Source organism: Scyliorhinus canicula, chromosome 15, assembly GCF_902713615.1.
Source record: "Scyliorhinus canicula chromosome 15, sScyCan1.1, whole genome shotgun sequence".
Lineage (NCBI taxonomy): Eukaryota > Metazoa > Chordata > Chondrichthyes > Carcharhiniformes > Scyliorhinidae > Scyliorhinus > Scyliorhinus canicula.
Window position 1 is genome coordinate 126,038,236 of NC_052160.1, and position 19,207 is coordinate 126,057,442.

At 50.7% G+C, this 19,207-nt stretch overlaps 1 protein-coding gene across 5 annotated transcripts in view; it reads left to right on the forward strand.

The window, feature by feature from the left end:
- foxp4 (forkhead box P4) overlaps positions 1-19,207 on the forward strand; it is a 483,722-nt gene that overhangs the window by 141,545 nt on the left and 322,970 nt on the right. For all 5 annotated transcript variants that reach the window (XM_038819852.1, XM_038819849.1, XM_038819853.1 and 2 more), the window contains exon 2: positions 3,828-4,011. In XM_038819852.1, coding sequence (XP_038675780.1) covers positions 3,838-4,011 — 174 coding nt within the window. In that variant the 5' untranslated portion in view covers positions 3,828-3,837. The remainder of the gene's footprint in view (positions 1-3,827; positions 4,012-19,207) is intronic.

Sequence of the window (19,207 nt, forward strand, 5' to 3'; positions counted from 1 at the left end):
TTCTTGGGAATTTGCCTTGGTTCTGATTTGTGTGAAAGTAAAAGTTACAAAAAGTGAAATCTTTGGTTAATTTCTTCTCTTGGGGGTCAGTCATTGGTTCTTTTTGGTTTCCCCCGTGGGGATAGCAACATTGTTTTGATGTTGATGTGATGCAAGGGATTTTTGAAATCCTGGCGTTTTCAGTTTCGAAAGGGAAAAATAATCTTCAATTTCATTCCGAAGTTTACGTCACAACATCATTGATGCAAAAAAAAATCGTCAGGGACGCATAGCTTTAAAATGCCAATTGTATCTGACTTCTGTAATACGGGTTTGAAGGATTTGCAGTTTCAGATGCATGGGTTCAAGAAAAAAAGACAAAAAGAATCTGCATTTCTCTAGCATCTTTCACAAACCTCAGGACTTGGTGAAGCACTTTGCCAATACTACTGGCCAATGAAGCACTACGGAAGCGCAGTCACTGTTTTAATGTCAGTAATATGACTGACAGCATATGCACAGAAAGCATCCACAAGCACCAAAGAGATGAGTGGCCAGATTATCTATTTCAGTGTTGTTAGTTGAGGAATAAATATCGGCCAGGATACCGTGGAGGATTCCCCTGAATGATGAACGTGGCCTGACAGAAGATGTATTAGTTGGAATCTAAAGATAGTGCAAGAGGTCACACGAGTTGTTAACAAAGGTTAAGAGGTTGTTCGTCACAGAGGTTACAAAGTCAGGAAAGGAGGGCCATTCAGCCCAACCCGGCCATACTGGTACTTGCCCTTCACATCAGCAGGAAACCTAACTCTCTGGCAGCTGGAGGTATGTTTGAACTTAAATACAAGACAAATGGTGTGAAAGCCTCCCGGTGTGGTTAGCCGTAACAGCAAACTGCCTGGTGAAATTGGCAGTGTTTACACCGGAGTCGTGGCAGGAACATGGTGGAATGACTGCACTCACACAGTTTAATCAGAATGTTGGCTTTACCACAAGCCACTCAGTCTGTGGTCTGTGCAAGTTATCCGAGTTTCTGAAGCAGGAAGGAGCAAAACACAGGTGCTGAACGCTTTACTGATTAATATCCAGGGAGTTGTGACTAAATGTGAACATTGGGTGAGAAGAGGAACACGAATCAGAGCTGGAACATTAATGCCCAGAAGAGTTTGCGCCATCTTTAAAGGAGGGGCAGAAATGGGAACAAAGGAAAAACAAAGAGGGAGGAGACAACTCCTGATTCCTACCTGAGGGAGGAGACAACTCCTGATTCCTACCTGAGGGAAGAGACAACTCCTGATTCCTACCTGAGGGAGGAGACAACTCCTGATTCCTACCTGAGGAAGGAGACAACTCCTGATTCCCACCTGAGGGAAGGGGCGACTCTTGACTCCTACCTGAGGCATGGGGCAACTCCTGACTCTTATCCAAGGGAAGCGCGATGACTAACTCCTACCTGAGGTAAGGATCGACTCCTGACTCGTAACCGAGGTCATATTCAGACTGAATAACTAATAGGGTCCTGCCTTAGTCAGCACTGGGGCTTCCAACCCTGCTTAGACATATTCTTGGAGGTTTCATCAAAGACCGCTGGCATCCTTCCGCCCCTGTGCTATTTTTCATCGAATGCCGGCCTCACTTGACAATCCTCATTTGCAGGTTGTGAGTTAGTGTTCGACTCAATCCTGAAATGGTGGAGTTTCACTTACTAGGAGCACAAACGGGGAAATTACCAGTTCAGCATACATGGCCCTCAGCCCCTGGTTAGCAGTCAGAAAGCTTACCTTTCCACCTTCACCTGCTCTGTTGTTATTATGGGCTGTAAAAAAGGGCACCAAATTCGGCTGTCTGCAAACATAGCTGGAATTGCAATGCTTGGACTTCCTAAAGACTTGGGAAAGTTTCCAACAACTCAGATTTCTTTCATTATAATCTTGACATTTCTGATCGTAAAAGAGAAACAGAAACTGCTTTCATTAAACTTTAATACATTTCTTTGCCACCATCCCTCTGAATGCTTGCCTTCTTTGGACGGGGCATCGAGTATAAAAATTGGACATGTCATGCTACAGTTGTATAGAACGTTAGAAGGCCACACTTGGAATATTGCAGGCAGCATGGTAGCACAAGTGGATAGCACTGTGGCTTCACAGCGCCAGGGTCCCAGGTTCGATACCCCGCTGGGTCACTGTCTGTGCGGAGTTTGCACATTCTCCCTGTGTCTGCGTGGGTTTCCTCCGGGTGCTCCGGTTTCCTCCCACAGTCCAAAGACGTGCAGGTTAGGTGGATTGGTTAGGAGGGGGTATTAGGTGACGAGGATAGGGTGGAAGTGAGGGCTTAAGTGGGTCGGTGCAGACAGGATGGGCCGAATGGCCTGTTTCTGCACTGTATGTTCTATGTTCTATTGCGCACAGTTCTGGTCACCATACTACCAGAAGGATGTGGAGGCTTTGGAGAGGTTGCAGAGGAGCTTTTACCATCATGTTGCCTGGTCTGGAGGGTGTTAGCCAAATGGAGAGGCTGGATGGACTTGGACTGTTTTCATTAGAAAGACGGACGTTGAGGGGTGATTATGAGGGGCATGGATGGAGTGGATGGGCAGGCACTCTTTCCCAGAGTGGAGGGGTCAGTCACCAGAGTGCATACGTTTAAGGTCCATGGGCAAAGTTTTGAGGAGATGTCCGAAGCAGGTTTATTACGCAGAGGGTGGTGAGTGCCTGGAACGCGTTGCCAGGGGAGGTTGGGGAAGCAGATACATTAATGGCGTTCAAAAGGCATCTTGACAAACACATGGATAGGATGGGTATAGAGGGATATGGCTCAAGGAAGTGCTGAGGGTTTTTGCAAAGGTTGGTATCATGGCCGGCTTGGAGGACCGAAGGACGTGTTCCTGTGCTGTATTGTTCTTTATTCTGAAGGTTTTGATCCATGCGATTTCTGTTCATTCAAAGTCTGATGCAAACATCCCTGCACCACTCCCATTTCTCGTGCTACCCGCTATGTGTAACGTCAAGACAGTCAGTGCGGTCAGTCTAAGGGAGGACACCAAATCTCATTCTAGCCTTGTGTTTGCAGCCGGGGGTCATTGAGCAGCTGTCAGGTTTCAGAATGCCTTGGCCACTGATGGCCAGGTTAATCACATCATCGTCAACCGCAGTACCGGCGCTGACCAGTTGAGGCAAACATTTCTGAAATCGAACCTGGGGCCTTGGGTCTGTTTGGTTCAATGCAACATTTCTAGCCTTAGAGAGGGGGGGGGGGGGGGGGGGGGGGGGCAGAGAAAATCTAACAGAATAGTGGCAATTAATGTAGAGAAACTAGAGAAGCGGGGATTGTTCTCCTTCCAACAGGGAAAGTTGAGGGGAGGGTTAGGAGAGGTGATCAAAATAATGAATCGAGTAAGTAGGAATAAAATGTTTCTCATGGCTGGATGGTTAATAAACACTGGCCTTGCCAACACCCATTTCCCATGAATGAATAAAATACAGAAAGGTTGATGACGAGAGGACACCAATTTTAAGGTGATTGGCAAAAGAGCCAGAGGTGCGTTGATGAAAATGTTTTGAGGCAGCCAGTTTTTGTGATCTGGAAGGCTTTTCAAAATGGAACTGGATAAATATTTGAAGGGGTGGGCATGGCTGTGGGACAACAGCAGGGGGAGTGGGATTAATTAGCTCGTTCAAAACACTGGCACAAACATGATGGGCTGAATGGCCTCCTTCCGTGCTATGCCATTCTATGATCCAACAAGCTGGAGGTTTTCATATTGCGGACAGAGGCCTGCCTGTTACTGAGCTGCAGGCAAGGAGATCAATAATCGTTTGTCTTTTTCAATCATCCCTCTTCAGGTTTTAAGCCATGATGGTGGAATCTGCATCAGAGGCAATACGAAGCACTTCAGCCAATCAAAATGGAGTTAGTAGTCTAAGCAGCCAATCAGACGGTGGAGGGCGAGAAGGTGGTTCGAATGGGGATGCAAATGGAGAAATGAGTCCTGTGGATCTGTTGCATCTGCAACAACAGCAGGTTCAGGTAGGCTCTTGATGTTTTTTGCCATTAATTTATGTGTTATGCAGCAAAATAATGGAACATACTGATTAGAAAGATGACCTAACCGCCCAAGGTTGGACATATCCGGTTTGGAGGGACTGACCCAGTCTGAACCTTGAGCCACTCCTTGCTCAGTGAGTTGTTACCAAGTTGTCTAACGCCTGGACATTGACAGGCCACCTTGGCAGGGCAGCCCAGGGTCGTATGGGATTGAAAATGCTGAAATAATTGGTCAGGCATGTCAGAAAAGCTTCTTCCCTCCTCCTTTTGCCCTTACTTCTCATCTTTCAGTCAAACTGGATTGAATTCAGGAAGAATTGACCACGGTGTTTGTCCATTGTGATTGGCTGACAGGTGGTACGGTTGTGGTTGTGTTCATTTGGTGCTCAGGTCCGTACCTCCCAGAAACAGCCTAAAATGATTGTTGACAGTCCTCCTGAACAACAGACAGTGGAGACATTCTCTCCATCAGTCAGGCCTGAACTGAAACCCAGCCCCTTGTAGTTTAGGATCAATATGCTAATCCACGAAACAAGTTTCTTCAAACGTATGTGAGTTCAAATGAGTCAGGGCACCCGAACACAAAAACTGATGGAGAGATGGCGGCATGGTGGTTAGCACTGCTGCCTCACAGCTCCAGGGAGCCAGGTTCAATTCCAGCCTCAGGTGACTGTGTGGAGTCTGCACGTTCTCCCCGTGTCTGCGTGGGTTTCCTCCGGGTGCTCCGGATTCCACCCATAGTCCAAATATCTGCAGTTTAGGTGGATTGGCCAAGCTACATTGCCCCCTAGTGTCCAAAAGATTAGGTAGTGTTACTGGGTTACAGGGATTGGGTGGAGGTGTGGTCTTAAGTGGGCTGCCCTTTCCGAGGGCTGATGCAGACTCGATGGGCTGAATGGCCTCCTTCTACACTGTAAATTCTATGAAATCTGTGAAATATGTCCCTATCTCTAGTAATCTCCTTCAATCTCCCAACTCTCCTAGATATCTGTCCAATTCTGGCCTCTCGTGCATTCCCAATTGCAATTGGTGAACATGCCTTCTGCTCCCTGGGCCCCAAGTTCTGAAATTTCTTCCCTAGACTACTCCCCCTCACTCCCTTGCTTTCCTCGTTTAAGACACTTCTTAAAACCTTTCTCTTTGACCAAGTTTTGGATCGTCTGACCTAATGGGCGGGATAAGTCCCCACGCCGGTGGGAAGACCGGGGGGGGAACCACTCCGGCGTCAACCGCCCCTGAAAGTGGGGAATTTTCTGCACTTCCGGGGGCTATGTGGACCCGGAGGGGATGGTGCTGCGCCAGCCGGCGCCGAAGGGACTGCGCAAGTTTGTGCAGCCGCCAAAGGCCGACATGATCTCGCGCATGCGCGGAACCGCCGGCATGTTTTGGCACATGTGCGGGCGGGGGTGCTCTTCTCCACGCCGGCCATGGCAGAGATGGCAGAGCCCTGCAGGGGCTGGCGCAGAAGGAAGGAGTGCCCCCAAGGCATAGGCCCGCTCGCAGATTGGTGGGCCCCGATTGTGGGCCAGGCCACCGTGCCCCCCCCCCCCCCCAGGGTCAGATCCCCCCGCGCGACCCCCCCCTCTCCCCCACAAGGACCACCCCAGCTGACTTACTGCCAGGTCCCACCGTGTGGGACCATGACCAATCCCCGCCGGTGGGACTGGCCGAAAATGGGCGACGCCAACCTCTCCGGGTCCACTCCGGGAAGTGCGGAGAATTCCCCACTTTAAGGGGCTGTTGACGCCGGAGTGGTTCGCCCCAGTTTTCCCGCCGGCGTGGGGACTTAGCCCCGGAAAGGAGAATCCCGCCCATTAGGTTCCGTGTTATAATTTGTTTTATAATGCTCCTGTGACGAAACTTAGGACATTTTGTTATTTTTAAGGTGTTACATAAATCTAAGTTATTGTTGTAGGTTACCACCCACCACTTCCCTTAAGGCACACCTCACTGGTGTCTGAATTAAAGGCAATGTCGTATCTGTATCGTCTATAAATGCAGACATTATATGATCTTATGTGTGACGCACATTGATAGTTCCGTTCATTCTGCCTGTACTTTGTCTGAAAAATGTTCCATCTCTCATCCCTCACCTTTCCTGCTGTCAGGATCTTGCATCCTCTCACAACTGAGTCTGATTGATCTTATTCTTGGATTTCATCCAGTGAAATTCGCTGAAGTTTAGATTTCACCTGAACCCGATTCCTACACTTCCTCTTATTTACCTTGAACTCGAGCCAGAGGCAAATCTTTTGAGTCGAGCTCACAAATCTGGTCCAACGAGTCCGAACGAGCCGCAGACAGACTGGGACGATTCGTTCGCCGTTCCAAGCCTGTCCTGCAGGCTATGATAGAGGGATGAAGGCATCTGTCGGAGCACTGAAGGGGCATCCTTTAAAGTCTCTTCAGCCTGCCGTCTGCCATTAGCAGAAGTCCATCCCTTCCCAAGTGTGAAGGCGTGTCACCTGGGAAACTGTGAACATTTGATGGAATAGATGAGGTGCCAATTGCAAGCTGCTGTCGAATATTTCATCAAGTTGGCACACCAACAGCCCAGAGAATTTATACCGGCAAAAAGACAGGCGGCGGGATTCTCTCAGCCCGGGCTGTGCTGGAGAATCGCCGCGACTGTCGCGAATTGCGCCATGCCGCCCCGACGTGATTCTTCGCAGAGCTGAGAATTGGCGCCATCGGCACCGGCGTGGTCAGCGCGGCGCCGGTCGGAGGCCGCTCTACGCAGCCCCCCCCCCCCCTCTGATTCTCGGCCCGGGATGGGCCGAGTGGCCAGAGCAAAATACCCAAGTCCCGCCGCCGCCGTTCTAACCTGCTCTCAGCCGGCGGGATCTCGGCGTGGAAGGGTCCGGGGGCGGCCTGTGTGGGGCGTCGGGAGTCTGACCCCGGGTTGTGGCCTGGCCCGCGATCAGGGCACACCCGATTGGCAGGCTGGCCTCTCGTGCTGGGGGCCTCCTTTCTTCTGCGCAGACCCCAGTCGCCTCAGGATCACAGAATCCCACCCAGGACTTCCTTTACCAGACAGTTTACAGTGCAAAAGGTGCCCATTCGGCCCATCGACTCTGCAGCGGCCTTTGGAAAGAGCACCCTACTTAAGCCCATGCCTCCTCCCGGGCAATATGGTAGCATAATGGTTAGCACAATTGCTTCACAGCTCCAGGGTCCCAGGTTCGATTCCTGGCTTGGGTCACTGTCTGTGTGGAGTCTGCACGTCCTCCCCGTATGTGCGTGGGTTCCCTCCGGGTGCTCCGGTTTCCTCCCAGAGTCCAAAGATGTGCAGGTTAGGTGGATTGGCCATGATAAATTGCCCTTAGTGTTCAAAATTGCCATTAGTGTTGGGTGGGGTTACTGGATAGGGTGGATGTCGGCAAATTAAGTGGGGTGGTCTTTCCAAGAGCCGGTGCAGGATCGATGGGCAGAATGGCCTCCTTCTGTACTGTAATTCTATGATTCTATGATCCCCTCAAGCTGGGCCTAACCTTTTGGACACACAGGGGCAATTTAGCATAGCCAATCCATCTTTGTTCTGTGGGGGGGAAACCGGAGCACCCAGAGGAAACCTACGCAGACACAGAGAGAAAGTGCAAGCTCCACACAGACAGTCACCCGAGGCCGGAATTGACCCCGAGATCCTGGAGCTGTGAGGCAGCAGTGCTAACCACCGGCCGTTCAGAACCTCAGGAAGTCCCAAGGCATCGCAGTCAATGAGACTTGTCGGCCAATTTGCCGTGCAATTAGATCCCACAAACAGCGATGGAATAAATGTTGAGATTGTTTTTTGATGATGGTCGATCGACAGTTATTTGGAGAAAGTTCCTGATCTTCGTTAAATAGTATCTTGGACTCTTTCATATCAGAGGCTCGGTGGGCCTTGGTTTCAACCTGAGATTTGGCATCTCAGCAGTGTGGAGCTCCCTCAGTACTTCACTTCGATTGCTTAAACCCACAATCTTCTGACACGGAGGCACGGGTGCTCCCCACGGAACTGCTGCAGAAACGTTGAACTTAATGGCTGTGAGCATTTTTGGTGTCTAAACTGGATGGAAAAAGGCCTCACAGGGAGCTGAGTAACCCTTTGCCAAATGTGTCTGTTGTCGATTGAAGTCACAGCGACAAAAGACCTGCATTCTTGTTGGAGTGTAGGGACAGGAGGAGGCCGTTCAGCCCCTCGAACCTGTTCATACATTCAGTGAGGTTATAGCTGACCTGTGACCCAACTCCATACACCCATCTTTTCCCCATATCCCTTAATACCTGTGGATAAGAGAAATCTGTCAATTCCAGATTTAAAATTAGCAAATGGTCTGGCATTAATCGCCCTTTGTGGCAGCAAATTCTAAACTCAACCACTCTTTGCTCGTTGGAGTGTTTCCGAATTTTACTCCTGAAAGGTTGGCTTGAGTATCCCTTCACACTAGATTCTCTAACCAATGGAAGTTGTTCCTCTCTATCGGCCTTATCTGTTCCTGTATAAACGTGAATCACTGGTTTGGAATTCCTTATTCATAAGGAACTCATTCCTGCGCTGGGAAAGCATTACCAAGATAAGCCAGGATTTGAAGGAGTGGGGTTGCTCCGAACACTGGCTGGGGAGTTGGGCAGCCCCTGACCAATTTAATATTTTTAATTAAAACAGACAATGGCCTGTCTGCAGTCAAGGTGTCCTTTTGTGGGTCGAGGTCCTACCTCCACGACTTGTTGACCAAGGAGAACACCGACAGCTCTTCAATCGCAGTAGTGCTACTGGGAAAAACAACCACCACTGGGAACCGTGACCACTCTGGGAACAATGACCGTCGCTGGGAACCATGACCATCACTGGGAACAATGACGATCGCTGGGAACGGTGACCATCGCTGGGAACCGTGACCATCGCTGGGAACCATGACCATTGCTGGGAACGGTGACCATCGCTGGGAACGGAGACCATCGCTGGGAACGGTGACCATCGCTGGGAATGGTGACCATCGTTGGGAACCGTGACCATCGCTGGGAACATTGACCATCGCTGGGAACATTGACCATCGCTGGGAACATTGACCATCGCTGGGAACGGTGACCATCGCTGGGAGCGGCGACCATCGCTGGGAACATTGACCATCGCTGGGAACAGTGACCATCGCTGGGAACAGTGACCATCGCTGGGAACAGTGACCATCGCTGGGAACAGTGACCATCGCTGGGAACAGTGACCATCGCTGGGAACAGTGACCATCGCTGGGAACAGTGACCATCGCTGGGAATAGTGACCATCGCTGGGAACACTGACCATCGCTGGGAACGCTGACCATCGCTGGGAACGGTGACCATCGCTGGGAACAGTGACCATCGCTGGGAATAGTGACCATCGCTGGGAACACTGACCATCGCTGGGAACGCTGACCATCGCTGGGAACGGTGACCATCGCTGGGAACGGTGACCATCGCTGGGAATGGTGACCATCGCTGGGAACGGTGATCATCGCTGGGAATGGCGACCATCGCTGAGAATGGTGACCATCGCTGGGAACAGTGACCATCGCTGGGAACGGTGACCATCGCTGGGAACGGTGACCATCGCTGGGAACGGTGACCATCGCTGGGAATGGTGACCATCGCTGGGAATGGTGACCATCGCTGGAAACATTGACCATCGCTGGGAACAGTGACCATCGCTGGGAATGCTGACCATCGCTGGGAACATTGACCATCACTGGGAACCACCACTGGGAACAGTGACCACTCTGGGAACAATGACCATCGCTGGGAACCATGACCATCGCTGGGAACAGTGACCATCGCTGGGAATAGTGACCATCGCTGGGAACAGTGACCATCGCTGGGAACATTGACCATCGCTGGGACCATTGACCATCGCTGGGAACAGTGACCATCGCTGGGAACGGTGACCATCGCTGGGAACAGTGACCATCACTGGAACTGCATCCAGACAGCAGCAGCATCGATTGAGGTTCTCAGAACACAGGCAAATATAGTCAGGATTGTCGTGGCCATTCACGTTGGCTCCGGTGTGCGGTGGAGGTGTGTGTCATTGTTGAGGGCATGGGGGTTGTGTTTCCAAGGGGAATCCCTCAATGGGCCACCAGCTGCTCTATCAGGAGCGCATCCACAGCCATCTTCCCTCCCCCAGTCCACCATTAGGCCGCCAGGCACACCCATTATACTGTATCAAAGTGTCCGCCCACTGTTAAAATACCAGAAGCTCCGGAAGAACCATTAACAGGACATTGAAGGAACTCAACTGGCCTCCAGACGGAGAGCCGTTGGGCACTTTCCCTGCTGTTAGTAAAATGTGAAGAGCAGCCAGGAGGCAATGGGCACGTCATCCCTGAACCCCCAGCCCACCGTGCCAATTGCACATCCACCCCCTCCCCACCCCACCACTTTGCAGCCTGCTCCTTGGGGCCCTGTGAAGTCCTGGCAATGGTTATACTGTGGAACCTGTGGCTGGCTAGGAAGTTGAATCTTGAGTTTAGCTTTAAAAGAAAAGAAAATTCACCATCACCTGACTTTTACTGTTGGGTGGCACGGTTCGCACAGTGGTTAGCACTGCGGCCTCAGTGCGCTGAGGACCCTGGTTCGATCACGGGCCCGGGTCACTGTCCGTGTGGAGTTTGCACATTCTCCCCGTGCCTGCGTGGGTCCAACCACCACAAGGCAAAGATGTGCAGGGAAGTTGGATTGGCCACACTAACTTGCCCATTAATTGGAACAAAAAGAATTGGGCACTTTAAATTTTTTTTTAAATCAGACTTTTCTTGTTGGCTATAACTCGCAAGGAAACTGGGGGGAATGACGACCAGAATGGTGAATGTGCACCTTGAGAGACTGTTCTATGTTGAGGATGTGAAGTAAATGTAAGTTGTTGGGGAAATAAAGCATGCGGAGTAGGCCTCTGGGACACAGAACCAGGATGATGGTCAGCAAACGATTACTTGAGGTGCACTATTTCACGCAGAGAATTGAAAGATCCATTATCACATTTTCCAGTTAACCACCAACACCTTGGAGATCTGAGCCCAGAGCATTGAAAGGTCACCTTAACTAAAGGGTGAGACACGTTACTCAAATGTTTCGTCTTGTTGATGTGTTTTTTTCACCCAGCGTGGGGGAAATCTGAATGGAACAGCCAGCAGTGTGATTTGAGATGGAAAAGCGATTACTCTGAAATGGCACATTCTCTTCAAATACATGCCGCCTGCTTTGAACTGTAAAGACTGGAGGCCATTTTGGATTTCACCCCTTTCATTCTGTTGCTACGCAATGATGTAATTTTGAGCAGTGTTGGTCATTCTCCAGCCAGAACCATTTCCTACGCTGTTTCATAATAGTCGGACGGCCATCTCATGACATGAAGTCTCTGCCTATAATTAAACTGCAGCAATGGTAATGCAGGTTTATCAGCACTTGTGAAGTACACTAGGCAATTGTACTGCTCTTAACTAAAGTGGCATTTAAGATTTGCTTCATATCTTCTCTCCTTTAATTATTTTGATGATTATTTTTCACCTCATAAAGACAAATGGCCTAATTTGCATATTGGAACACTTCCACATTTTTGTCAACAAGATTGGAAAGTACACAGAGTAGGTGAAGAGTAAAGCTCCCTCTACATTGTCCCCTTCAAACACTCCCAGGACAGGTACAGCATAGGGTTAGATACAGAGTAAAGCTCCCTCTACACTGTCCCCATCAAACACTCCCAGGACAGGGACAGCATAGGGTTAGATATAGAGTAAATCTCCCTCTACACTGTCCCCATCAAACACTCCCAGGACAGGTACAGCATGGCGTTAGATCCAGAGTAAAGCTCCCTCTACACTGTCCCCATCAAACACTCCCAGGACAGGTACAGCATGGGATTAGATACAGAGTAAAGGTCCCTCGACACTGTCCCCATCAAACACTCCCAGGACAGGTACAGCATGGGATTAGATACAGAGTAAAGGTCCCTCGACACTGTCCCCATCAAACACTCCCAGGACAGCTACAGCATGGGATTAGATACAGAGTAAAGGTCCCTCGACACTGTCCCCATCAAACACTCCCAGGACAGCTATAGCATGGGATTAGATACAGAGTAAAGCCCCTTCTACTACTGTCCTCATTAAACACTCCCAGAGTAGGTACAGCACAGAATAGATCAAGAGTAAAACTCCCTCCACTCAGTCTCCATCGAACACTCCCAGGGTAGGGAAGCACGGGGTTAGGTACAGAGTAAAGCTCCCTCTACACTGTCCCCATCAAACACTCCCAGGACAGGTACAGCACGGGGTTAGATACAGAGTAAAGCTCCCTCTGCACTGTCCCCATCAAACATTCCCAGGACAGGTACAGCACGGGGTTAGATACAGAGTAAAGCTCCCTCTACACTGTCCCCATCAAACACTCCCAGGACAGGTACAGCACGGGGTTAGATACAGAGTAAAGCTCCCTCTACACCGTCCCCATCAAACACTCCCAGGCCAGGTACAGCACAGGAACAGGTACAGCACAGGATAGATAAAGATGAGGGCAGCACGGTGGCACAGTGGTTAGCACTGCTGCCTCACGGCGCCGAGGTCCCAGATTCGATCCCGGCCCTGGGTCACTGTCAGTGTGGAGTTTTCACATTTTCCCCGCGTTTGCGTGGGTTTCGCCCCCACAACCCAAAGATGTGCAGGCTAGGTGGATTGGCCAAGCTAAATTACCCCTTAATTGGAAAAAATAAATTGGGCACTCAGAATTTATTTTAAAAAAAAAGGATAGAGTAAAACCTCCTCTACACTGTCCCCATCGAACAATCCCGGGGTTGGATACAGAGTAAAGCTCCCCCTACCCTGTCCCCATCAAACACTCCTGGAGACCCAGGGTAATGCTCTGCGGACCAGGATTCAAATCCCACTGTGCCAGATAGCAAAATAGAAATCTGGAATTAGAAGTTTAATGATGACCATGAAACCGTCATTGTTTGTTGTAAAAACCCATCTCATTCACCAATGTCCTTCAGGGAAGGAAATCTGCCATCCTTACCCGGTCAAGCCTACGTGTGACTCCAGAATCACAGCAATGTGGTTGACTCTTAACTGCCCTCTGAAGTAGCTCAGCAAGTCGCTCAGCTCAAGGGCAATTAGGAATGGACAATAAATACTGGTCCAGGCAGCAACACCCACATGTAATAAACAAAATTAAAACAAATAGGCACAGAAGGGTAAAGGGGGTCCACTATTTCCACAAGTGGTGATGGATTGGTTACCTGTATTCATACAGATCTGTGATAGGATAAAGTCTAAACCGACTGAAATAGGAGTAGGTTTACTGGGTAAAACTGTCCATTTCTCGCTCGGTGGGAGTCATCGTGTGGGATAGTGTGAGGCAATTGCCCCTCTTGCATCGCTCCAACATATAATTCCACTAGAATCCCTACAGTGCAGAAGGAGGCCATTCGGCCCATCGTGTCTGCACCCACCCTCTGAAAGAGCACTCGACCTAGGCCCACTTCCCTGCCCTATGTCCATAATGTCAATTAACCTGCACATCTTTGGACACTGAGCATGGCCAACACACCTAACCTGCACACACTGTGGGAGGAAACCGGAACACCCGGAGGAAACCCATGCAGACACGGGGACGAAGTGCAAACTCCACACAGACAGTCACCCGAGGTCGGAATCGAACCCGGGTCCCTGGTGCTGTGAGGCAGCAGTGCTAACTACTGTGCCACCGTGCCGCTCCAAGACGACTGATCTAAACTCGATCACGATCACACCCAAGTCCAGATTAGCCCCAATTTTCTTCTGATTATCGGAACCCTGCAGAATTCCCCAGGCCTTTGTGCAGCTCAGTGCGCAGAGTGCACCTTGTGGCTCATAAAGAGATCCTGCTATCTGCTGTCCGCCTGTGGTGGCTTAATCATAAAATCAGACAAGCAAAGAAAGAGGCCGTTCAGCCCTTCATCCCTGTGCTTGCTCTTTGAAAACCTACCTGCACTTTAACGAGCAAATGATGACTATTTACCCGAGGGAAGGGAGGTAAGTGTGGCCCTTTGAGATTGAAGAGGCTTCCACATGAATATTCTGGTGATGGAATAAGGAAGCAAGTGAATTTATCATCGTGCCAAACAAGGCTGCAGTGATCCAGGACACGGCCAATGATTGACTAGCTGTTCTCATCCATTAATATCATTGGTGGGTCGACCTGTTCTCAGGTGACTTCTGATAATGCTCGATATCGGAGCATCAATAGACTGGGCAGTTCGCGCAAAGAGAAGTGATCTCTACTTTCCTGTGTGCTGGTGCAAAGTTGTATTGTTTGAGCTGTGAATTTGTGAAATTCCTGCACATGATTGAGGCTCTAAGCCGGAACCCATAGCTCAGCTCTCTGGGGAGCTGCTGCTCTCCATAACAGACAAAAACAGTGCAATTCTCCCACTTTTTAACAATAAATTTAGAGGGCGAAATTCTCCGCCCCCCACGACGGGTGGGAGAATAGCGGGAGGGCCTTCCCGACATTTTTCCCGCCCACCCGCTATTCTCCCCCCCCCCCGCCGAAGTCCCGACCCGAATCGCTGCCGCCGTGTTTTTACGGCCGGCAGCGATTCTCAGCTGTTAGATGGGCCGAAGTCCCAGCCCTTTCCGCCGTTTTTACGAACGGCAAACACACCTGGTCTTGCCGTTCGTAAAAACGGCGTCACAAACTCGCTGTTAATAACCATGGCACCGATTGGCACGGCCGTACCACGGCCGTGCCAAGGGTGCCATGGGCCCGCGATCAGGGGGCACCGATCGCGGGCAGCGGGCCCGATGCCCGCGCACTACTTGTCCTTCCGCCGCCCCGCAGTATCCATTCGCGGGGCGGCTGAGGGGCAACCCGGCCCGCGCATGCGCGGGTTTCGCGCAAAAACGCGATGACATCACCCGCGCATGCGCGGGTTGGAGTCTTCCAAACTGCGCATGCGCGGCTGACGTCATATGACGCGTCAGCCGGCGCTAACTCCGGCAAGCGGGCTTAACGATTTTCGTTAAGCCCGTCTTGCCGGAGCCTACGGCGTTGGGCTGCTAGCCCCGACCGGGGACCAGAATCGGTCCCCGGTCGGGAAGGGGCGCGCTGCCGTAAACCCTGCCCGGGTTTTACGGCAGCTTTACGATTTCTCCCGTTTTGGGAGAATCGCGCCCAGAGTACCCCATTCTTTTTTTTTCCAATTAAGGGGCAATTTAGAGTGGCCAATCCACCTAACCTGCACATCTTTGGGTTGTGGGGGTGAAACCCACACAGACACGGGGAGAATATGCAAACTCCACACAGACAATGACCCAGAGCTGGGATCGAACCCGGATTCACGGCGTCATGAGGCGGCAGTGGGAATTCCCCCATTGTGAGTCCAAATGCGTTGGTGGGCGGGCTCCGATGGCCCCTGTCCCGGCAATCAGAATGGCAGGATCCCGCGGCAGACTCTGCACTTGGAAGCTCATTAATTATGCACAACGTGAATTCCTTTTTGGCCCTCCTGGCAGACTGGCGGAGGATTGGTCTGCCGCCATGAGCAGACGGGTTTGAAGTCAAAGGACCAATCCAGCGCACACACCTGTCACTCTCTTCACTGGGTCAGAAACCCAGAGGGAAAAAGCTAGCAGCCTGAAGATGGAGTTTATTCCTCGATTCAGCCACACACCTCCCCCCCCCCCCCCCCCCCCCCCCCACTACCCCCACAAGGCTCATCACCTGCGAGGTGCCCCTCTCTACTACATCTGGAGTTTTTATGCACCCCCTTCCAGTAACGATGTGGTACCTCTCTAACTCCCCCGGTTCTGAGCTTTTCCTGCAGCCTTGTCGGGATTCAGTTTCACTCCCCTTGGTCTTCCTTCCATTGATGATCTTCTTCATCCACCTCCTTGCTCCCCTGGCTGCCATCCTGCCCTCTCCGCCCCCACCCCTCCCTCCCCTCCTGGCACAGCCCTCCTTCCACATTGCCCCCCCTTGCCTTGTCAGCCTCCCCTCCACCCCCACTCCACCCCCACTGGCCTCACCTCGCACCCCGCCCTTGGTCACCCTTTGGGCCTTTGTTCTGGTGGGTTGCATGAGTCGCGCAGCACAGTGCTGTCCAGATAAACACTGGTGTGTGACACACGTTGGCAGAGGGTGGGGGTGGGGGAGGAGATGCCTGTACTCCCCAACCCAGGGTGCAGTACAGAACCGAGACAGTGACACAAGAGGGTCCATGCGCCCAGCAGCACTGTGCTGCCCATGAAGACCAGCTTGGCTTGGAGATGGAGTCTGCCCCGGCAGATTGGTGAACAATCCATCAGGAGCAGGGCAGCACTGTGGCCGAAAGTTGTTGCACTTATCTCAAAGTTTCTTGCCAACTGAGGATGCCTGGTGCCAGCCACTCTTTAACAGTCAGGTTTGACGCCAATGTGATTTCCGGCTGGCGTGATGCACGATTGGAAGGCCTGATGGGATGCGGTGGGCAGCTGTTTTTAATGAGCATTCATGAGATGTAAATGTTGCTTACGCCACCTGGCAGCAGGAGGGGCGACCCACAATTAATCCTTAATCCGCTGTTGGGAGAATTGCATTCGGTGCGATTTAACTCCAAAAAACAGAGTCCCATTCTGGGTGCGTATAGTGCCGTGTTTCTTGACACCTGCAGTGTGGAGAATGACCCCGCTATAAAACGGGGCTCCTTTTTTGTGGCCTTGGTCAGGAAAGCTTGTCAGTGCCAGAAGAGATCAAGGAGTCATTATTAAATGTCGCCCGATCTCTCAAAGCCCCCCTTGGACATTCCACTGCAGCCTCTGACCTCCCCCAATGTCCCAACTTGCTTCTTAAGCCCCCACCCCCGTTAAGGGCAGGGTTCCCCAAGGCCCGATCTCTGGCAAAGGAAAGCTGGCACCTGGGCACCCTGGCACTGCCAGAATGGCATCCTGACAGTGCCCCCACTAGCCTAGCAGTGACAAGGTGGCACTGCCAGGGTGCCCAGGTGGCAGCAGGAGTGCCAGGGTACCATCCTCCCCGGAGCCTCAGAACTCAGGGGCCTCCTATAGCCTGGGAGATGTTCCTGGTGGCATTATGGCTGGTCCATATTTGTGTGGACCAATGCTAAGCGGCACCATGGTGAGGTCTCCCAGGCATTGGCGACCGATACTGGGCCTTGGGATAATCAGATGCAGACATATTTAAATGAGTCTAATGGCTCACTTAAGTATGCTAATCTGGATCTCACCCAGCGAGGGCGAGATCCAGATTGTGACATTTCGCGAGATCCCGTTAGAGAGTTCTTGGAGGGTTTTCCATCATCTTCTCCCCCGCAGCTTTACGTGGCAATGGTGATTGTGTGTAACCCTCTTTAGACTCAGTCCGACTGGGTGAAAAAGAGAAGATCATAGCACATTAATTCTGCTCATTGTCATACAACATTCAAATGTAGAACCCTTCGCAAATTCAAGGGAGATTGTCTTTGAAAAAGGGTATTAACCATTCATTGCAGGGGGCTTTAACCTTGCCATCTCCCTCCATTCCAGTTAAAATGCAAACACAATTATCCCTCGAACCAGTGTTCAGTTAGGCTCTCCTGGAACTTGGTCAGGCAGGTTTCTGTGTCCCTCTGACCTCTCTCACACCACTCCCCATGGGCATGAAGCCCAGTTGGCACAGTGGCGTGTCAGCATGCTCGTTCAGTGCAGAGGTACTGACCCTGCTGGGATTTCACATCAGCTTCCACCCCCACTCTCCTTTTTTCAAAAAAAAACTCGATGAATGTGTTTTTGTTTGCAGTAACTTATTGGAGCTGGGAATTCCAGAATTCTGCAGTCCCAGTCGGAATCTGCAGTAAATGACCTCACCTTCCAGTTAAGACTTTACCATGGGATTCTTAAAGGAGCCTTCGCATAACTGAAACTTAATGAGCAGAACTTTTGAGCGCTGTTTGCAAAAGGAAGATTTTCATTTCTATAGCACCTGTCAGTGACCTCAGGCCATCTCCAAAGGGCATTACAGCCGATGAAATACTTTTGAAAGAACAGGCAACCTATTTCGCCAATGGCAGTGGAGTGACATCTATTGACCAGGTGAGCAGAGAGAGAGAGGGGGCTCCCCTGTTCGCCCTCAGATTGTGCCTTTCCTGAAGGCTTCATCAGGACACCAGCAGTGGCAGTGCAGCATTCCTCAGTACTGCACTGGGAGGGTCAAACTAGACTGTGGGCTCAATATCTGGAGTGGGACTTGCACTCACCACTATCTGAGTTCGAGGTGAATGTCTCTCCTGTGTCTGAGGCCTGGTTTGAGCAGAGAGGAGGTGAACGAGGTGGAGTGCAAGGTCGCAGTTGGTATTTGGAGTTGGATAAGCGGTGTGAGGCAGCAATCCATGGTTTTGGCTTTTGGGTTAGCTTGAGGGAATGCCGACAGAGATGCAGTCAGACCGGGTGCCTTGGGGCAAATCAGTTTGGGAAAGGAGGAATTAAACAGGTGTTAAGCCTAAAAAGGGTCTAAGGTCCCTCCCAGGTGACAGGTGGCAGGTGACGTATCTCTGAATCATCCATTCACCACACTGAACTACAGGATACCATTTACAATCCAGAAAAATGGGCACAGAATCGTAATTCATCAAGATGATTCTATCAGGAGTGCCGATGGAGCACAGCCTGTACCTATGAAACGGGTCCATAATCCTGATTTGCATGAATCAATTTGAATTCCAGGCCATTTATTATGTAACACACCCAATACAGAACACAAACCTGACCCAGCAAGTGAGCGATTGAAGCATGAAATTCCAATCCAACAGATCACTTCCCATCCACTCCCATCATCCAGAATTCCTAATCCTGGAATAACATAAAAATGTTTCATTCCTTTCCAAGCAAAATATTTCCCCTTTGAGTAACCCAACCCCCTATTTCGTTACCTCAGATACAATGGTATTTTGCAAGTAATGTCTCATACAAGACAATTTACCGCAGTTTATTCAGGGCTGATTGACTTTGTTGCATTGCATTTACATTTCCACTCAAACTGGCTATGCCCCAGGAATTGAATCAGGTTGACTTGCTGAATCGTCTCCAATACAAACATTACCAAACCTGAGCAAGATGGAACAACGGAGGTGTTCAGAAAGACAATCACAACTTTTGTCCGTTGCTCCAGCCCTGTATCTGCCCACAATTTGGCTCAAACCCCATTTGAGGATTTG